The sequence below is a fragment of the Corvus cornix genome, chromosome 5 (genome assembly GCF_000738735.6).
Source record: "Corvus cornix cornix isolate S_Up_H32 chromosome 5, ASM73873v5, whole genome shotgun sequence".
In the NCBI taxonomy this organism is placed as follows: Eukaryota; Metazoa; Chordata; class Aves; order Passeriformes; family Corvidae; genus Corvus; species Corvus cornix.
Genome location: NC_046335.1, coordinates 10,252,611 through 10,270,473, shown reverse-complemented (window position 1 = coordinate 10,270,473; position 17,863 = coordinate 10,252,611). Strand labels below are relative to the sequence as shown.

General features: G+C 37.5%; 1 protein-coding gene across 14 annotated transcripts in view; it reads left to right on the top strand.

The window, feature by feature from the left end:
* Positions 1-17,863, top strand: part of TRAF3 (TNF receptor associated factor 3) — a 70,018-nt gene that overhangs the window by 38,651 nt on the left and 13,504 nt on the right. For 10 of the 14 annotated variants that reach the window (XM_039552171.1, XM_039552170.1, XM_039552168.1 and 7 more), the window contains 7 exons: positions 335-386; positions 2,655-2,759; positions 3,596-3,763; positions 7,946-8,026; positions 10,700-10,774; positions 12,565-12,657; positions 17,111-17,251. In XM_039552171.1, coding sequence (XP_039408105.1) covers positions 335-386; positions 2,655-2,759; positions 3,596-3,763; positions 7,946-8,026; positions 10,700-10,774; positions 12,565-12,657; positions 17,111-17,251 — 715 coding nt within the window. The remainder of the gene's footprint in view (positions 1-334; positions 387-2,654; positions 2,760-3,595; positions 3,764-7,945; positions 8,027-10,699; positions 10,775-12,564; positions 12,658-17,110; positions 17,252-17,863) is intronic. The other 4 variants (XM_039552172.1, XM_039552173.1, XM_039552174.1 and 1 more) reach the window with 4 other exon arrangements.

Sequence of the window (17,863 nt, the reverse complement as noted above, 5' to 3'; positions counted from 1 at the left end):
CAATATTTTGCCTGTTTGCACAGATTGAGAAGTGACAACAGTTGTGGATCAGGTGCAGACTGAAGTATAGGGAATGAATTTTGCCAATTTGAAAACCCCTGAGCAGTTGTCTGGAGACATTGTGGTGGTCCTATATCTTTGGGAATGCCAGATAACTCAAACATTCAAATTTAATGAAATAACCTTGTATTTTCTCCTTATAATGAACTATGTCCACTTCTAATGGTTTTAGAATATATTGAATAATCAAAACTAAGTGCCTCATAAATGGAAATTTTTGTACTGCAAAAATTCAGATGAGCTAAAATAGTTTTTCTGTTTTCTTTCTCTTCAGTTCTTCTAGTCCAAAATGTACAGCGTGTCAAGAAAGCATAGTAAAAGATAAGGTATTGTTAAAATTTTTTCTTATTCAAGAGTATTGAATTGTGTGGAGTACATGAATTGTGTTACTGTTATGTGATAATTATTTTATAAACCTGATAAGCCACTTAAAAAGGTAGGTTTGTCATAAACCCTAAACCATGTATTTTATAGAGGTAGGTGGCCTATTTTTCCTGGTAACCTCATGGTAGAAAACATGTCAGCTTCATCCCAAAAAGTCCAGACAGGTGTCACAGCTCATATTCATAGTTGGGAGCTGCAGCAACACATTGCAATTGTCCTCCCATCAACCAAGAGAATGATAAGAAATACTCTATCTGCTGTAGATTCAGGGATGCGACAGGTCTTAGACGAACACTGTTCCTGATTTGGCTCTGGACCAGGGGCTTCTGTTTGACTCATCTCTTTTACAGTGTGGTGTTCAGTGAACCACACTGGAGTTAGGACAGTGGGGAGTTACAGTAACGGTAATAGATTCTTTTTTGTATGAATAAGTTATTTCAGTGATACACTTTTCAGTGTTTTTCACATCAAAATGTTTTGCTGCCTTTGAAAGGTTGAGGGTAGAAAAACTTCTTGGCTTAGTACATGGTTTATGTGGTTTTTCATTATTACTTAAGTGTTTAGTAAATTATTTGTGCTAGTATCTTTCTTGCCTAAATGAATGCTTGTGTTCATAACCATTTTCAAGAAAATGTTGATGGGTACATTAATCTCTCCTTGTTTGAACCCAGAACAGTTCTCTGAACAGTGCTCAGCGTAATTCAGTTTTGACACAGATGGACTCTCCAGGAGCTCAGACCAATAATCATGATGCCTAATTTATTTGTTCTTTTAACTCTGACTTTCTGGCTCTCAATATACATAAATATGCGCATTTGTACATGCATAAACTTCAAGTATCTCTAGAACAGGAGGACGAGAAGGCCAGTATATGCTAAATACCTGTTAGGCTAACTGTGCAAATCACCGGTTTTCATGAAACTGGAAACCTCTCTTCCCACAGAATGCTGAAGTCCAAAGTCACAGAAATGCTTTTAGATAGTCTTTGAAAAACTTTAAAAGTTGTCTTCTTACCTTAACTTCAGTCAGCAAAACTCTGCATACTAACCCTGTGAATTACTTTGGAAAAGATACTGCAGCATAGGCAATTGATTATTTAAATGAGACTTGTTGATTCATTAAACTTCCCATATGCTTCTGAAAAGTAAATAGAAATCAATGACCTGTGTCAGATGGGATCAGATGAAAATGATTGCAGTGTTTCCTTCTTCACTGATACTGGGGATAGGTTCATAGTCACTGTGGGCAGGTGGATCATAATTCTTGGTTAAGTGTTAGCATGCAGAACCATTCTGTAATTACTGGAGTGCTGCAGTGTACACAGTATCACAGGAGTCTGTTTATCAGAGAAGCAGTCATAGGTTGTGCTTGGTTTCTTAATGGCCATTAAAGCAGTTGAAAAATAATTAGAAGTTTTTATCTCTTTGGTTTTGGACTTTAAAATAGCAGTAATGGTCTTCAGTTCTTACCTCTCTTTAGTTCCTGCCCTTCCCAATTTGGCTTCTTGAGAGTTCAGTTGTGTTGTCTCTTATGGGGTATCTCACATAAAAGGTGTAAAGCTCAAACCCCAAGCTCTCTATTTGTAACTTCTTCCAGTTTTACTGTGGACAAAAAATGCTGAAAGTGCTTATAAACATTAATATGGAGAAATAAAGCCTGCTTATTTGTGAAATAAAAAACCTCCTTCGGTCCAAAACCTTAGAAAATATCTGTAATTATGTGTTACCCCTGAAGTGCAAGTAGGTATTCCAGCCAACCAATCTCGTAATTTTGGGTCCACCATCTATGAAATGCTTCCCCTCTGAACCACTGTGTTCTGAGTCTCTTTTGTCTTACGGTATTGTGCCTAATACAGCAGCTCCCCAAACAATGTAGAGAGTTCTCTCTTGTGCAGGCCTAATGTTGGCAAGCAAATAGCAGCAAATTTGGTCCTTTCTTGCACCTTTCCCTTTACTGTATTTATAGTAAAACTGAAACAGTAGTAGAATATCTGTCCAAATACTCTCTTTTATTGAGCTGCTTCACAGTGGAGGAACCTCAGTGTTGCACACATTCCAGGAAAATCAAATAGCAGGATTTTATTTCTGGCACATAACGCTAGAATTGAATGACACTGCTGTAGCTGAATTGCATGGCTTCTACTTTATTTGAACTTCCATATCCTTGAGTGGCTTTCAGTTTCTAAAATAAAGCGATTTTTGATGTTTCAGGTATTTAAAGATAATTGTTGCAGGAGAGAACTACTTGCCCTTCAAATATACTGCAGAAATGAAAACAAGGGCTGTAAGGAACAGCTGTCTTTGGGTCAATTACTGGTAAGTTAATCTAACAGTCATAAGCTTTCTTTTGAGTTGAAGAATGAGGAAAAAATTCTTACAAATTAAAATCCCAGTCAAATTTTTTAACTTGTTCACACTGGTGGTTATTTGATTTATAAATGTTACGATAGATTTAAATTGTTTTGAAACTCAGCTTTTTGATAAACTGTAAGGAATTGTAAAAATCATGTGATTGGCACTAAAGCTTGGAAATGTAAATGGATGAACCTAATGAGAACTGGAGGGAGAAATAAAGTAGTGAAGAATCTTAATGTGTACTTGACAAATGTGAGAAATTTGATTTCTATTTTGGTGTGGTTTTATTTTTATTTATCTTAATCCTCTCATGTAAGTGGTGTTTATGCGTGAAATTAAACCTTTGGCTTCTCCAGAGTTGTGCAAAATGACCTGTAGCTGTTTTGGTGAAGGCATGAGATAGCAGTAATTCAGTAATTTACAGTTGTATGGTATGGCTGCACAGCAGTTTGCACTCAAAGCAACATCTATGTTTATGTGGAATAATATACCTTGAAAAAGAATGCTTACTGTTTGTTTAAATAGCCTGTGTGGAATTTTGTGCTGTGTTAGAATGCTTTTAGTGTAGCTCATGTACATCTGTAATACAGTGAAATCAGCTGTCCAGGTCAAGGGACTGTACAGTCAGAAATGTATTCCTGAGTAGATTTGTTAGTGTTTGCTCCTGTGTGATGCAGTTCACAAAATAACTAAACTTACTTTGGTTCTGAACTTATTTAATGTTGGATGTCTTCAAAGGATGGAGGACATGTACGCAACTTAATTGGATTGACCTTTTTTTTTCTTTTATCTTTCAGATGCATTTGAAAACTGATTGTCAGTTTGAAGAACTCCCATGTCCTCGTGCTGATTGCAAAGAAAAAATACTGAGAAAGGATTTGCCAGACCATGTAGAGAAGACCTGTAAATACCGGGAGGCAACCTGTAAATACTGTAAAAGCCAAGTCCCAATGATTATGTTGCAGGTGCAGTATTTTCTTGTGTATATACATCAAGATTCCCTATATTAATGTGGAAAAATAACTCTTCCTGTCCTTTTCCATAGCTGCCGAAAGAGCTTTGGCCTCTCAGCCAGAATTAATAATTCAGAAAACAAAGTAGGCTGACCTTCAAAACACATCTTTTTCCTGTGAAAAAATTTGTATTTAATAGGCAATATTTTCTTTATTCTGATGTTCAGATACTGCATTTAAAAAAGTTCAGATCCACTGCATAGTATTGATACTGAAGTTAATTTTGCTATGCTTTTTAGATTTTTACAATTTAGGTAATAAATGCAACTACCATAATAACATTCAGATGTTGTGCAGGAAAAAGCAAAAGCTTTTTTTTTTTTTTTTTTTTTAACATCTTCTATGTGATTCTTCTTGAGTACTGTGTGATCTGTTTTGAGAGGAGGGGAAGAATGTAAAACCAATTGTGTCTTGCTATAACCAGCAATGGTACATGACAGGCCTAAGATGAGTTACTGCTGTTCTTGGCATCAGAGTAGCTTGTCTGATAGGCAGCATATTGAGGGTTAGAATTATGGAGCAGAGGTTTACTTTACACATAGAATTGTAACTTGACTGTGTTTGGGTTATTTCACATTGAAAGGTATTATGCTGAATCTGTCTTGCTATAATTTTATCTCCTTTTTTTTTAAACTCTGTCTACATAGTTTCCGTAGTTCGATCGTCTTGGATCTCACACCTTCTTGGTATAGTAAGAGTGATGAGAATTTCATTTTCATTTGTGTTCTTGTGTGCTGTTTGTTAGGTGAGGTCTGACAACGATGAGAAGTGTTCTTTGCTTGGAGACGTTGTTACAAAAAGGCATAGGGAGAACCTCACCAAGTTCTGGTTTAGATTTGGCTCTCAGTTATTTGAGTGCACACTAGCAGGGGCTGGTAGTTGAATAATTGTGCCTTACCTAGAACGATGAGACATGAAAATACACAGAAAAAATTTCCGCCCTGTATTTATTCTTGTACATTCTGATACAGAGGTGAAAGTGTATTTGGGTAGATTATCGATTCTGTTCTCCCAGAATTATCATTAGGCTGGGGATTGGCATGAGGCAAAAAGTGATACCAGAAAATGTGTGGTGTCTTAACAGACAGAATCAGTGAGCATTAAATATGTTCTGCAAACTGGATTGGCTGACATTTTTGGGGTTTTTTGCCTAGATTTTTAAAAGTTCAGTGGTTATAGAAATGCAGATGGGCTTATTTGTTGTGGCCTGATTAAAATGTTACCTCACTACACCTTAGTAATAAGAATCAGAAGCTTAATGAAACATTTGAATCTTAGAACCACAGAATTTCATTTGGTTTGGGAGGGACCTTAAAGATCATCTCATTCCACCCCTCCTGCTGTGGGCAGGGACACCTTCTACTCAACCAGGTTGTTCAAAGCCACATCCAGCATGGCCTTGGATGCTTCCAGGGATAAAGCATTCACAGTTTCTCTGGAAAATCTGTTCTAGTGCCTCACCATCCTCACAGTCTAGAACTTCCTAATATCTCACTTAAACCTGCCCTCTTTCAGCTTAAAGCCCTTTCCCCTTGTCCTGTCTCTACATGCCCTTGCAAAAAGTCCCTCTCCGGCTTTCCCTAGGCCCCTTTAGGTACTATAAGGTTTCTTTTGACTTCTCATTTGAGTTTTGCCACCTCGTTGACGAAACTGGGTTTTTAGAGATGAACTTGAGTTCATCTCTTAAGTTCTGTAGCCTAGAATTTTCTCTAATGAAATAATGACTGAAGCTGGCCTCAGTGACTTGAACTGAAAATGGAGATAGAGGGAGCAGACTGAGAAAAAAGGTATGCAAATGGAAACAAAAAATTTTACTGGAGAACATGTGGTTCACATCTTCATAGAATCCCGTGGCCCGTGGGGTAGGAAATCCCCGTTGTTGGAGGCAGACTCCAACAAGTTAACAACGTTAGTTGAACATTTTTTTAGATTGCATTTGTCTTGCCTGCATGCTCACCCAGTGACTTAGCCTCTTAATGTCTTTTGTTCAAACCATCTAAAAATTCAGGGTTTCTTTTTGTCACAAACCTACCTCTTCCCTCCTGTACCTCCTGACAAATGAAGATGGTACATTGTTAAAATGGAAACTGGTAGTCTGAAATGCTTCTGGATTACTGTATTTTTTGGTGTATAATCCACAAAGCCACATGGGAGTGCTTGTCCTGTGAAATTGATGCTTAGGCAGCAGTAGCATGACATGGATCTGGAAGGACAGCACTTCTGGTGCCTGGGCCCCTCCCTGGAACCCTGGCCACAAACCAGACCCTGCCAGGGCAGTCTGGGCTCTGCCCAGTGGTCTGAAATACAGCTGAGCTGACTGGGACAGCCACTGGGAAGACCCCAGACACTGTCCCTTGCTCCCTGTCGCTGCATGGAGCCAGGCTTGTTCCTAATGTGGCACTGGATTTTCTGGAAGCCATGTTAACATCCTGCCTTGCCCTCATCTGTGCTGGGAGCCCTACATGTGGTATCACCTGTGGTTTGTACTGGATTTGGCATTTGGCTTTATGTGCTCAACTGGGTGAATTTTGATTGGGAGGAAGAGAGTTCTGCTATTGAACTGGGATTACTCTGGTATATCCTGAAGTCATTGGAAAGGCTTGCCTTGGCTTCAGTGGGTGGACACTGGGATGTGGAGTGAGGAGGAAAGAATGCTGAGAAGTTGCATGATGCCTTTTTATCATGAACCAAGACTCAGTATCACAGCCTTTTTCCAATGGTTTGGGTAGGTTAGAGAACAGAGGGAATTAAAATTAGGGAATGAATATTAGAAGGGAATACTTTTCTGAGTTTGTAGTTGATAAATAAGGAAGTGTGTGGGCCATTAGGCTCCTAAAACCACGTGGTTGTGTATGTCTCCCTTCAACACGATTCCAGGTGTGTTCATGATGAGGGGTCCAGGTCCAGCTCTTCACTATGGGCAGGAGTGGTGCTTTGGGACTCTGCTTATCAGAAGAGCATCACTGTCACCCTTACAGGCTGCTCTGAGGAGAGTGGTTGGCATGGCTCCTGGCTGGGTACCCTGGTGGGCACAGACTGAAGGTAGCTCAGGAGCTGTCCCAGCTCTCTGGTGAAGAGCAGCTGGGGTTCCCTGGTTCCTGTCACTGGGACTGTCTCTGTGTGCCACGCCAAGTGAGCAAGTGTGAATGGGGAGCATGCCAGGGTGGATGGGTCAGGACAGCACCTGCTTCAAAAGGAGGAGATAAAATTTCAAGTAGTGGCTGATTTACGCCAGAATTCTGACCAAGGCCTTTCACATCTAGGAGATCAGATCTCCTTTATGTCTTGGTTTTGTTTCAAAAACCTGGTTACTGAGCAAAAAGGACATGCTGTTTGTTCTTCCTTTTCTAACAGGCTTACAGATCCAGAGCTTTGTTTCCTTTGCTTTGCTTAAGTACCAGAAATGAAGCAGTGTGTTTCAGGTTGAATGGGACGTGTCACTTGACGAGAAACACATTTTTCATTTTGTTGAGAAAACTGAGAGGAAATGTAAATTCAGTTATCTTGGGCCTGACTTCCTTCCCTCACTGGGGTGATAGGGTTTGACAGCTATGCTGAGATACCTGTCGTCTGCGTTCAGGTTAAAATCCCTGCCCAGCATCCTGATGTGTAACAGTGAGACTTAGTATCAGATAGCTGGGCATCAAAACTAGAAAAGAACTGGAAGGGAATATCTATACATAGGAAAGAGAATCTCTGGGAGTGGGCAGTGTACATTTCTGAAGAACTTTTCCAAGCACTATATACCTTACTAGAAAGGACGTCTGCACTGGTTCTGCTTGCTCTTAAAGATGCCCAGTTTTGTGAGTAACTGTTGGGGAAGGAAACTTGACTTTTTTTGACTTTTAATACTGTTCCATTGTTTGAAGTAAAACCAATAAAATGCTGAGCAAATAGATTTGCTTTGCATGGGAAAACACAAGGAAACCCTTCCTCAGAATATCAACACCTCCATCAAAAGTATAAACTCATGTTTGAGCAATTGCAGTTCTGTAACTGCACGATTGGGAATAACATTGAAAAAATCTTGTGTGATTTTTAGTTATTGTGGGATGCTTTTCTTTGCAGGTAAGTCCTCTCTTAATTAAAGAGTAAGATCTGATTTGTGGTTTGTTTGCTTTTTTTCCTCTGTAGAAACATGAAGATACAGACTGCCCATGTGTCATGGTTTCATGTCCTCATAAATGTAGTGTTAAAACACTCATGAGGAGCGAGGTAAGAAGTCAATACCCAGTGTTGTGCTGAAAAATTAAATAATGTCTTTAGTAAGATCTCGCAAGAATTTTGCCAGAAGCCATTTCCTTGTTAAAATGTGAGATCTAAGGAAAAGCTTTTTCTACCACGCAGTTAAGTGTGATAACACTCAAATATTTTTAATGATTTCTTGAAAAACGATTTTAAAAGAAACAGTTTCTTAATTTTGAGTCATTATTACACTTGGCTTGTCCAAGATTAGCGCATGTCCTTCCTGCTTTCATTTTTACTAGCTCTCCCCCTGCCCTTCCCTCATTTCAGCACCACAGAACAGCATCTTGGGGTAGTTAGCTTATATTGAAATAAAAATACACAATTAAAATTCAGTGCACATTGACAAGAGTTAGTAAAGCCTACAAAAATCATATAGACGTGTAATTTCATGGAAAAACTTAAATTACGATTAAATCTGTTAAATTTGGGGGAAAAAATAGTAACTGATACTTAGAGAAATTGTGTAAGATAAAGGTTGAGTACAACACTCCAACAGCAGATGAACGAATGCATAAAAATTTCTCTTAATGTATAGAAGCTTCCAGTAATATGTAGATGAAAAAAAATTAAAGCCTGGCTTTGAAGAGATCCATGTTCTTGTACGTGAAAAGATAAAAGTAGCATCTGTCAAAATCGAGGTACCTAATTTTTCCCTAAAAGGAGAACTTACTTACCAAGGATAGAGAAGATCTTACTGAAGTCTTCATCACTCAGTAAGCCACTTTTAAGGAAAGTGAAGTTTCTGATCTGAGGATGAGCTTTTCTCTTTCCTCTGCTACTTATGTCCCAAGTTGGATTTGTACCATTTTTCAGTTGCACTTATAAATTATTAATCATGGCAGAGTGCACAAGGCACATAAGGCTCCTGCCAAAGTTCAATGCAGTCTTTTCCTCCAAGATGATGAAATACAAAATATATGATAGATACTGTATTTATTAAGAGAACTTGAGCTGTTAAGAGAAAATATGTATTCTGGCCAACCCTGCCAGTGCTTACTTCAGAGATTCGATCCTGGTTCTGGAGCACTTTTTCTTATTCTTACACCCTGACTTCAGCAGTTACTTTTAGAAGAGGTGTGTCTGAGTGCTTGTAAGAACTGAACCATTAAAGCCTGGATTGTTACACACGCAGTCAGAATTGGGTTTGAAACCATGGGTAGAAACAGAACTTTAAACAGCCCTTTGCCCTGCATCATCTGTTGCTGTATGTTGCTTAATTTTTTTTCTAATACTGTGAAAATGTATATATTACTTGGTTGCATGGTTAGGGACAATAAGTCTAATGCAGAAAATGGGAAAATGCCTGCCTAACAGTTTGAGAAAATTCTGTACTGTACAAGTGGATATCTTACTGTAGAACAAAAGGCGATTTTCATGTTTAATTCATAACTCTTTGGCAGACTTCTGGTTTCTAGGAGTTGAAAAACATGGCATTCTTGTAAAACCTGTTAGATCACATGTCCCTTTCTTACTTGTTCTTATTTTTTTCTCAACTACATGTCTTTTGAAATGATACTGTGGATTTCTACAGGTAGTGTTTAGAACACAGTAGTTGTGAATCAGAGATGACTGACTGATGGCATCTCAGTGTATGTGATTTTAAAGACACTCTTGTCTGTTCCAGAGCTACACATTCAAAGCAGTGTTGATTCACCACTTCTTTCCAGGGAGGTGGATGAGCTGAGTCATGTGGGGCTTAGGGTGTGGGAATTTAAAATGAAATTCTGAAACCCAAAAGAGTGGTGCCAGCTGAGGAGCCAGGCTCTAGCTCCTGTCTGCTTTGTGGGAAATACAAACTGCAGACCCTGTTTTCGAAAAGAGTGTTTGTTGCGCTGTCCTTTCCAAAAATGTCTCTCTGCTCCAACTTTTAGGCAGTTTGCATCCAGCTGCTGCCATCTGTGCTGCTGCTGTCCATATATATGTATATGCTTCTGTGAATTGGTTTATTTTTAAATGAAAAATGGTCTGTGCTCGTAGTAATCCAAGATATTGGACTAAATCTCAATCTGTGAAAAATGCAGGCATTTTGCTAATCAGTTTTAATCCCATGTACTGCATTTTTTTTAAAGTTACTTAACTGTACCTATTCTAAAACTTTTGTCTGTTTCATGCAGTACTTGTTTAGTCTTTTTTGTGTAATGTTAAATTTAGGCACGGAGAACTGCATGTTTTGTTTTGAAAAGTTGGTTCTTCATGAAATTAGGATTAGAAAAAAATGTACTTTGCTACAGTGAAACTGATCTTAAGACTTGCTCAGAGCACCAGTAAAAAAAAAAATCACTTTTTGCAAAAAGACTAGTCATTCACTGAAGTCAAATGAAATCAAATAATTGTAGAGTATGTTCTTTCTGTTTGTTTTGGGTTTTTTTAATTGGGTTGCCTATTGAAATAGTCTTTGGTAGAAGTTTCACTGTATATTAAATGTATCACACTGTATACTGTATTGGCATGTGCGTGTGGTTTACATATGTGTATATACAGAATTTGCACTTGAGATCAGACTGGAGAAAATATACACATGTGTGTTGTATGTTCTGCAAATGGCACACAATACAAACCTGATAATCTCTGCCCTTTATGTTTTGAGCATTATCATGCTAAAGTCTTTTTGCCAAAACTCACATTTTTTTCCTATTGCAGTTGAATGCACATTTGTCAGAATGTATTAATGCCCCAAGTACCTGTAGTTTTAAGCGTTATGGCTGCACTTTTCAGGTCAGTATATAACAATTATACTTCCCAATTGCTGAAAGTCTGCAAATAGAACCTAATTCTTTGACATGAAAGTTCTGGACTTCTGTAGTTTTGGTTAAGAAAATCATCCAGTTGCACCAAGTGATTTATACAGGAGATGTTTGATTTTGCATTTTAAAAATAAAACATGGAAAGCCCACACATTCCTGCAGTGGTTTGGGAGTTCAGTTATTAGATACATCTTGTTGAAATAGGAATATGACACATTTGAAGAACTTGTTAACTTAGGATAAGAGGAAAGTCTCTTTGGTTCTTAAGAAGATAGACGAGTAACTTCAGTTGTTTCTATGAAAGCATTTTCCTGAACTAAGTATGTTTATATTTTCTCTCATTTGTGTGTCTTAATATTTCTAATTGAGGCTAAACATAGGTTAGCACACTTAAAACGTGTATTTCTATGTGCATTTATATGTCCGTGTGCACACAGGTGTATAATCAAAGCATGAAATTTATATTAAAAAATAAAGTTTTCAATTTTAATCCTGGCAATCCCTGCAATATTTAAAAAAATAAAAAAAGTCAAACCTCAAAGTTTCGTTTTAGTAGTATTATTCCAGTCTCTTTCAATATTCTGCTTCCCCTACCATATATCCTGGGGAATTTGGATGCTTATATAATGAAAATATTAGTCAGGACATTTCAGAAACCGCTGACAGGAAAAAATGGCGTTTATCTGATAGAATGATTCATTTGTTAGCCCATGGCTATTTAAAGAGACAAGGACTGTAAGGAGCAACACTTCTCAATAGATGATGTCCTGCAGGTATTTCCAGGTTCTTAAATAATGAGCATTCATCTTTTTAAGTGTTAACAGTAATGCTCTTAGTGCTAGAACTGATCAATGCTGTAACCCTGCCCACTGTTATGTCGTACGTATTGCCATTCATTTTATGTATGTATATGTGTGCATATATGTACATATATCCACATATATATTTTTAGTATTTTATATAGAGTACATACCTTGAGGATCATTGAAACCCTTTCAGTTGCTTTGCAGCATATCTACCATCAAAGCTAATATTCTCTGCATTGCAAAGCACTTACTGCAGTAGGTGCAATGCAACACAATACAAATCAAGTAAGTAATGTGGTCTGCATCTTATGTACTCTGTATATAATCTATGTGTGTTCTGTAAACTCTTTATATAGTGGTTACTTGTAACAGCACTTATAGGTTGTGCAGAGGCAGCATATCACAGAACAATCATGGTAACATCTTAAAGGTGACAAAATAAGCATTGTAATAACTGTGTAGTTTATAAAGCTGGCAGTTTCCAGTGATCATAAATTTATCTTTAAATATTTGTCTTTAATATTCAGCTGAAGAAAAATACAGTGCTTATGAAGCTGTTCATGAAATAGAACAGAAGTTTTAAATTACAGTTAGTGGAATTGGAAGTTCTAGATTTTACATGACTCAAAGGTTTTATTGTGCTTTGTTTAGTTCAAAGCTACACAAAAGGCTCTAAAATACAATTCATTTTGTAAATCTTGTTCGTCTTTATTGTTTCTGAGTTATCAAGCACACTGGATGGAGATACATGGCAGTTGTATAAAACACTTGCTATATTAAATGTATTTCTGATTTTTGTAAATTCCCAAGTAGATTTCCCTTCTCTCTACAGTTCTGCAACATGCACCCGTGAACCAAAATATGTAGTGTTGGTTCGATGTCTTTATATACTCTTTCTTTGTAGGTTTAAAAGAAGTGGAATTGGCTAAAATGTATAAATTCTTTGTTGTCACAGGGAACAAACCAACAAATTAAAGCACATGAAGCCAGCTCAGCAGTGCAGCATGTTAACTTATTGAAAGAGTGGAGCAATGCTCTAGAAAATAAGGTATATCTTCTACTCACTTCTAATTTTCATTGACTTCTTTAAATCATCTAAAAGTACTGGAAGAAGCGCTTTTTTCCTGTTTCACAGCTGTTCAACATTACAGCTAAAGCCCTAGTAGACTTCAAAAGCTATCAAGCCATTTAGCATATCTTTGTACCTTTGTTACAGAATAAAATGCTGTGAGAAACTTGGCTTCGCAACTCCATGGACAATTTTCCTCATTGATAACTTAATTAAAACACTTTTTTCACCTAGATAAACAGTCCAGGATTGTATTTCCTTTCTGAGCTGCCTTCTTACAGAACAGAGAGTGTAGAAAGCCATGGCAGCACTATGAGCTGTATCTTTGCTACCTCATCGTTTTCCCTGACATAACTTTAGAAATGTGTAATAAACTGGTTATATATTTCATTTATTTTTGCTCTTGCTCTCCAAACTTAAAGACCTGCACAGGTTAATTAAATTAAAGATACTGTAACTCATGGGTATGATGATGTCTGCTTTAGTGCTAGACCAGAGTGAAGTTCATGTTGCAGTGCTTCCTTGGGACTCCAGGTTTTTAATTGTTTGGGATTTGGGAGATGCTGGGAGTTGTACCAGCTATGATCTTGTGAATAAATTTGAATGACTTAACCACCTGTTCTGAAAATAAAATTCAAGGCTTTGATTTAAAAATACAAAACTTCAGAACAAATGACTGTTTTCTTAAATTTTTTTGAAAAAGTCTTACATAGACATCAAAATAATGTTTCTGTATTTTTAGGGGAAAGAAGATCCCAGAATTACCAGACTATTTTACGAATGCAGGCAGAAGAGTCAGGAGCCCCTTCAGACTTTACTCAAATGAGTTTATAAGTAGCAATTCCAGTGTAAGCCCAGTGGCACTTAGGGATAGGACTTCTGTCATCTCAGAGCAGACCACAAGGTAGAGTTTAGCCAACTCTGTCTAGAAAGCATGGTCCCTTCTTGGCCTGCAGAGATCTCGTGTGCCTGGGTCTCCAGCAAGGTCCTGCAGCTGCAGGAGGTGTAGTTTTAAAGCAGACAGTAACTGGAACAGTGTAATACGTTTTTTGCCCCCAGCATGTTTGTTCCTGACCTACTTGGTTTTGAATTTGAAGCCCCTTAAGGACTTCCTTAAGGAAGCCATTGAACTTGGGAGAGGTCTAATACAGGCTTTTTTTAGACAGAATTTTTCTACATGTGTAGGTAGGTCTTAGTTTGACAATCCATAACATTACTTCAGTTTGCTTTTGCATGTGAAACTTTGTCAGTGTAGGAACTTTACATTTTTCAGTTTTGAAAGATACAGATTCATATCCTTAGTTCATTTTTCATTAGTCTGATTAAAACTACACAATTTGTTTTACATCGTAGGAAAAAACCCACGTTCCCTGTGACTTCCAGAACAGATCATGTTCTGCCTTTTGTCAGTGTCCTGAGAGGTGCTCTGTCATTTAAAAAATGCCCAGTGGTTCTATGTTTGTCTCCTACAGACCTTAGAGACTCTACACTTTACTACTGTTTTATGTTCAACTTTTGTTTCAACTTTCATTTAGGACATAACTGCTTATCATTGTATGTCCATTTTTTTTTCTTTTTACTTCCTGCTTTGTAGGCTTCTTCCTATTCATAATAAAGAGTTGAATCACTGGAAATCCCAAGCCTGTGCCAAGTTACCAGAATAGCTAACCGCATGTCATATGTCAGTGACTTTATTCTAGGGAAGGGTAACAAAATGATTTGTAACTTTATTGCTGTGCTCTTCTTTGAGGAAAAAATTAATGAATGTGCTGAAGAACAGCAGTGCAAGGTCAACTTGGCTGATGGGTATCTCAGAAATCTTAGCCCTGCTGAAGTCAGGGGAAGTCTTCTCAGTTTGTGTAGGGTCAAGATTTCATTTGGGGTTCTCTCTGTGATACGTCTAGAGGGGAAAGGAGAAGTTGCCTTCTCCCAGTCACCACATTCTTTAACAGTGCATGTGGAGTAGGCAAACTGAAAGTCTTCAGAGCTGCAGAGCTAAGTTAGGAGTTTGGTATTGAATGGTGCTGGTGGCACAGAGTAGTAAGAGGTCAGATGTAAAATCTTGAACCAAAACTTTGTGGGGCGAATTAAAATTCAGTGCTTTTTGCACTCTTTGATGGGATAGAATTGCAGACTGAACTCCCACAGTTCTGTAATGTTGGAAATAATCAGTTGAATGTAGTTTTGTGGCTGCATCACGTTCTTAATGAAAACGGGTATAAATTGTTTTTTCTTTTTTAATACAAGACTTAAATATGGGACCTGTTTGAATAGTTTCTTGTGGCATAAGGTTTTTTCCATTCTTCTTTAGTAAGCAACAGCTTAATTTGCAAAATTGCTGAATAAGAGCATGCTTTTTCATAGGAATATTTCAAATATGTCAGTGAAGTAAAGGAAGCTGATGCAGTTTGTAATTAGATGCTGTGTTTCCTTTACCCTTATTAAAACTGAAGTTCTGAAGACATGCTGAAACTATAGTTGGAAAACTATTTAGTGTTAAATTTTTTTTTTTTAATTCACAAATCACAAAAACTACAATTGCTGACTTAGCAATGACAGTTCTGTATGATTAGGGACTGCAGGACATGATTTTAGTTTTCTTGTATTCTGTAAAACTGTGTGGAAAATCTTGGTACAAGACAGGCCCACATTTTATAACTTGTACAAAAATGGAAATGTAATGCTTAGTGACCCAGAGCGTAACTGCCTTGTGATTGGGAGGCCTGGGGAGGAGACAGTGAGAAAAGGGAAATGTAAAGATCACAATTAACTAAAGAACTCTGATTCATTAAGGAAATGGAGGATGCAAAAAAATGAAGTGTCTACCCAGCAGATCTTAAATATCTGGGAGGCAGAGGTACTGGTTTAAATGTAAGCTTGTTCTTGAAAATTTTTTCTAGTACCTAGGCATGCATTCCTTCAGCCTCAATATTGCTTCTCTCTCTGCTCTGACAAACTTAGCTTTGTCTCATTTCTGTTGAGCTTCTTTTGCCAGTATTTCTATGTATAAAGTGCAGAACCAACCTATGTGTGTATATGCACATGTACTGTACTATACTGAAAAGTAGATACCCACACATATATTATGGCATCTCTGTGTTTTTGGGCCCCTGTCTAATGAACTTGCTGAATGCCTGTGGACTTTGACAGTCCTTTGTCTAGTTTAGGCTGGTTCAGAGGTTTGAGATTAATTACCTTTTCAAACAGGCTAGATTCTGCTAGGAATGCAGTGACACATAAGGGATTTGGTGATGGTGTCTGATTAGAGGGGAGTTAGGGGGATGGAATTCCGCAGTGGCACCCACATCAGAGGTGAAGATGGCTTAACCTCAAACTAGCACCTGTAACAGAGGCCAGGGAGTAGGGGTTTTTTGACAACATGAAACATCTAAGTAATTGGTCTTGATGTGAAACATTTACCAAGATTCTTCTGGGCCTGAAATGGTGCTGCTTCATATCTGTATAAAGATCTATCTGTGGAATAGTCAGGGCAAGTCCAAACATCATTTTGTGCCAAGTGTGTGTTTTCTGCGTTTTTGCTGCTGAATAATGTTGCCTGGGGGATAACTAGATTTGTCAAAAAAGCAATGCACCACCACCAAGCAGCCCCCTTCTCCAAACCGCATTAATGAACAAGCACTAAGAAGTGTGACAGAAAATATTTACTGTATTACTTTCATCCCAAAGGAGATATATAATATGATATTCTTTTAACAGGGCTCATGTTTTAAAAACAGAATGAGTCACTAAATGAATAAATTCATAAAATGTCAGTACAGAGAGATAATATAATTCACAGCCTGTAGCTCTTTGGTCTTTTCTACCAGTAGGCACCATTGGATTGTCCTTCAAATGCATGGATTCCTTCTGTATTCACTCATTTTCAAGAGTTTTCATCACCATCACATTCTTTTAAGTCAAGTCAATCCCATGCAGATGTTTTTCCTTAAATTTGCTATAGATCAGGATAGCTCTATAATGGAGTAGGTGAAGAAGATTAGTGTTCCCTGATCCAACCAGCTCTGCTTGTCTCTGGTGTCCCTTCTGTGCAGGGCTCAAGTTCTTAACACCAATCTAGAGTGAATTAGGTTGTTCCAAACTCCAAGCAACTCCCAAGTCAGTTGGTGGAAACCAGGAAATCAAGCCATTAAACAACAAGTGAATAAAGAAAATGTTACATTTAGGCACAAGTTCTTTGCTGGTTTTGTGTCCCACTGCACTTTCTTAAGCCAAAGTTGTACCAATGCCATACATTGGAAGTGCTAAAGTAGTTGTCAGAAGGTTGGGGTTTTTTTATTTATTTATTTGCAAGACATGGAGAGAGATTTTATTAGGATCTTATCCCTTTCATGTGTTTAAGATAGTTTAAAACTAACAAAGTTACAGGTATTTTGATAAACTTTGGCAGGAGTAATTGTAGAATTTTTTCCAGGTGGCCTTGCTCCAGAATGAAAGTTTGGAAAAGAACAAGAGTATACAAACTTTACATAATCAGATTTGTAGCTTTGAAATAGAAATTGAAAGACAGAAGGAAATGCTGCGGAATAATGAATCTAAAATACTTCATTTACAGGTAAGAAATTTAGAATCTCCCCATTAAAGCAGAAATGGTAGTAGCTTCTGTTCTGTGCCTTTACACTTGTGAAGTGAGGTGGTCTAATTGAAAAGGGGGGGAGAGATTTTACATTATTAGAGAGCCCTTCTGATTTTTTTTTTTTCTGGTTTGTTGTGTTTAAGGGGGTAAGATACTTTACTAAAACACGGCAATTGCCTAGCCTATATTAAAACAAACAAAAAACTGTTTAAAAAGGGAAAAGATTGAAAACAAAATAGATATCTTATATGAAGAATAATCATAATTTTTTTTACTTAAAAAAATACTTAAGGCAGTACTGTCACACTGAAGGGTAAGATTAGCACCTTAAAATTTTTAAGTATTATGTATATTTCTTTTCTACTTGCTGGTATTTAAAAAGAAGTACGAATCCTGAGTGAGATCAGTCTGGTGTGGATTTAATTCAAACATAGCATAATGCATTTGAATACTTTTTAAAAATCCACATTTCTCTTGTCCTTCTGAGGAAAATGTATCTAGTTATTCCTTTGCTCATAGGTCTGAGTTTCATGTTCTCTATTTCGAATGATCTGGCCACAAGGCAGCATCAAACTAGAAATCCTCTGGATG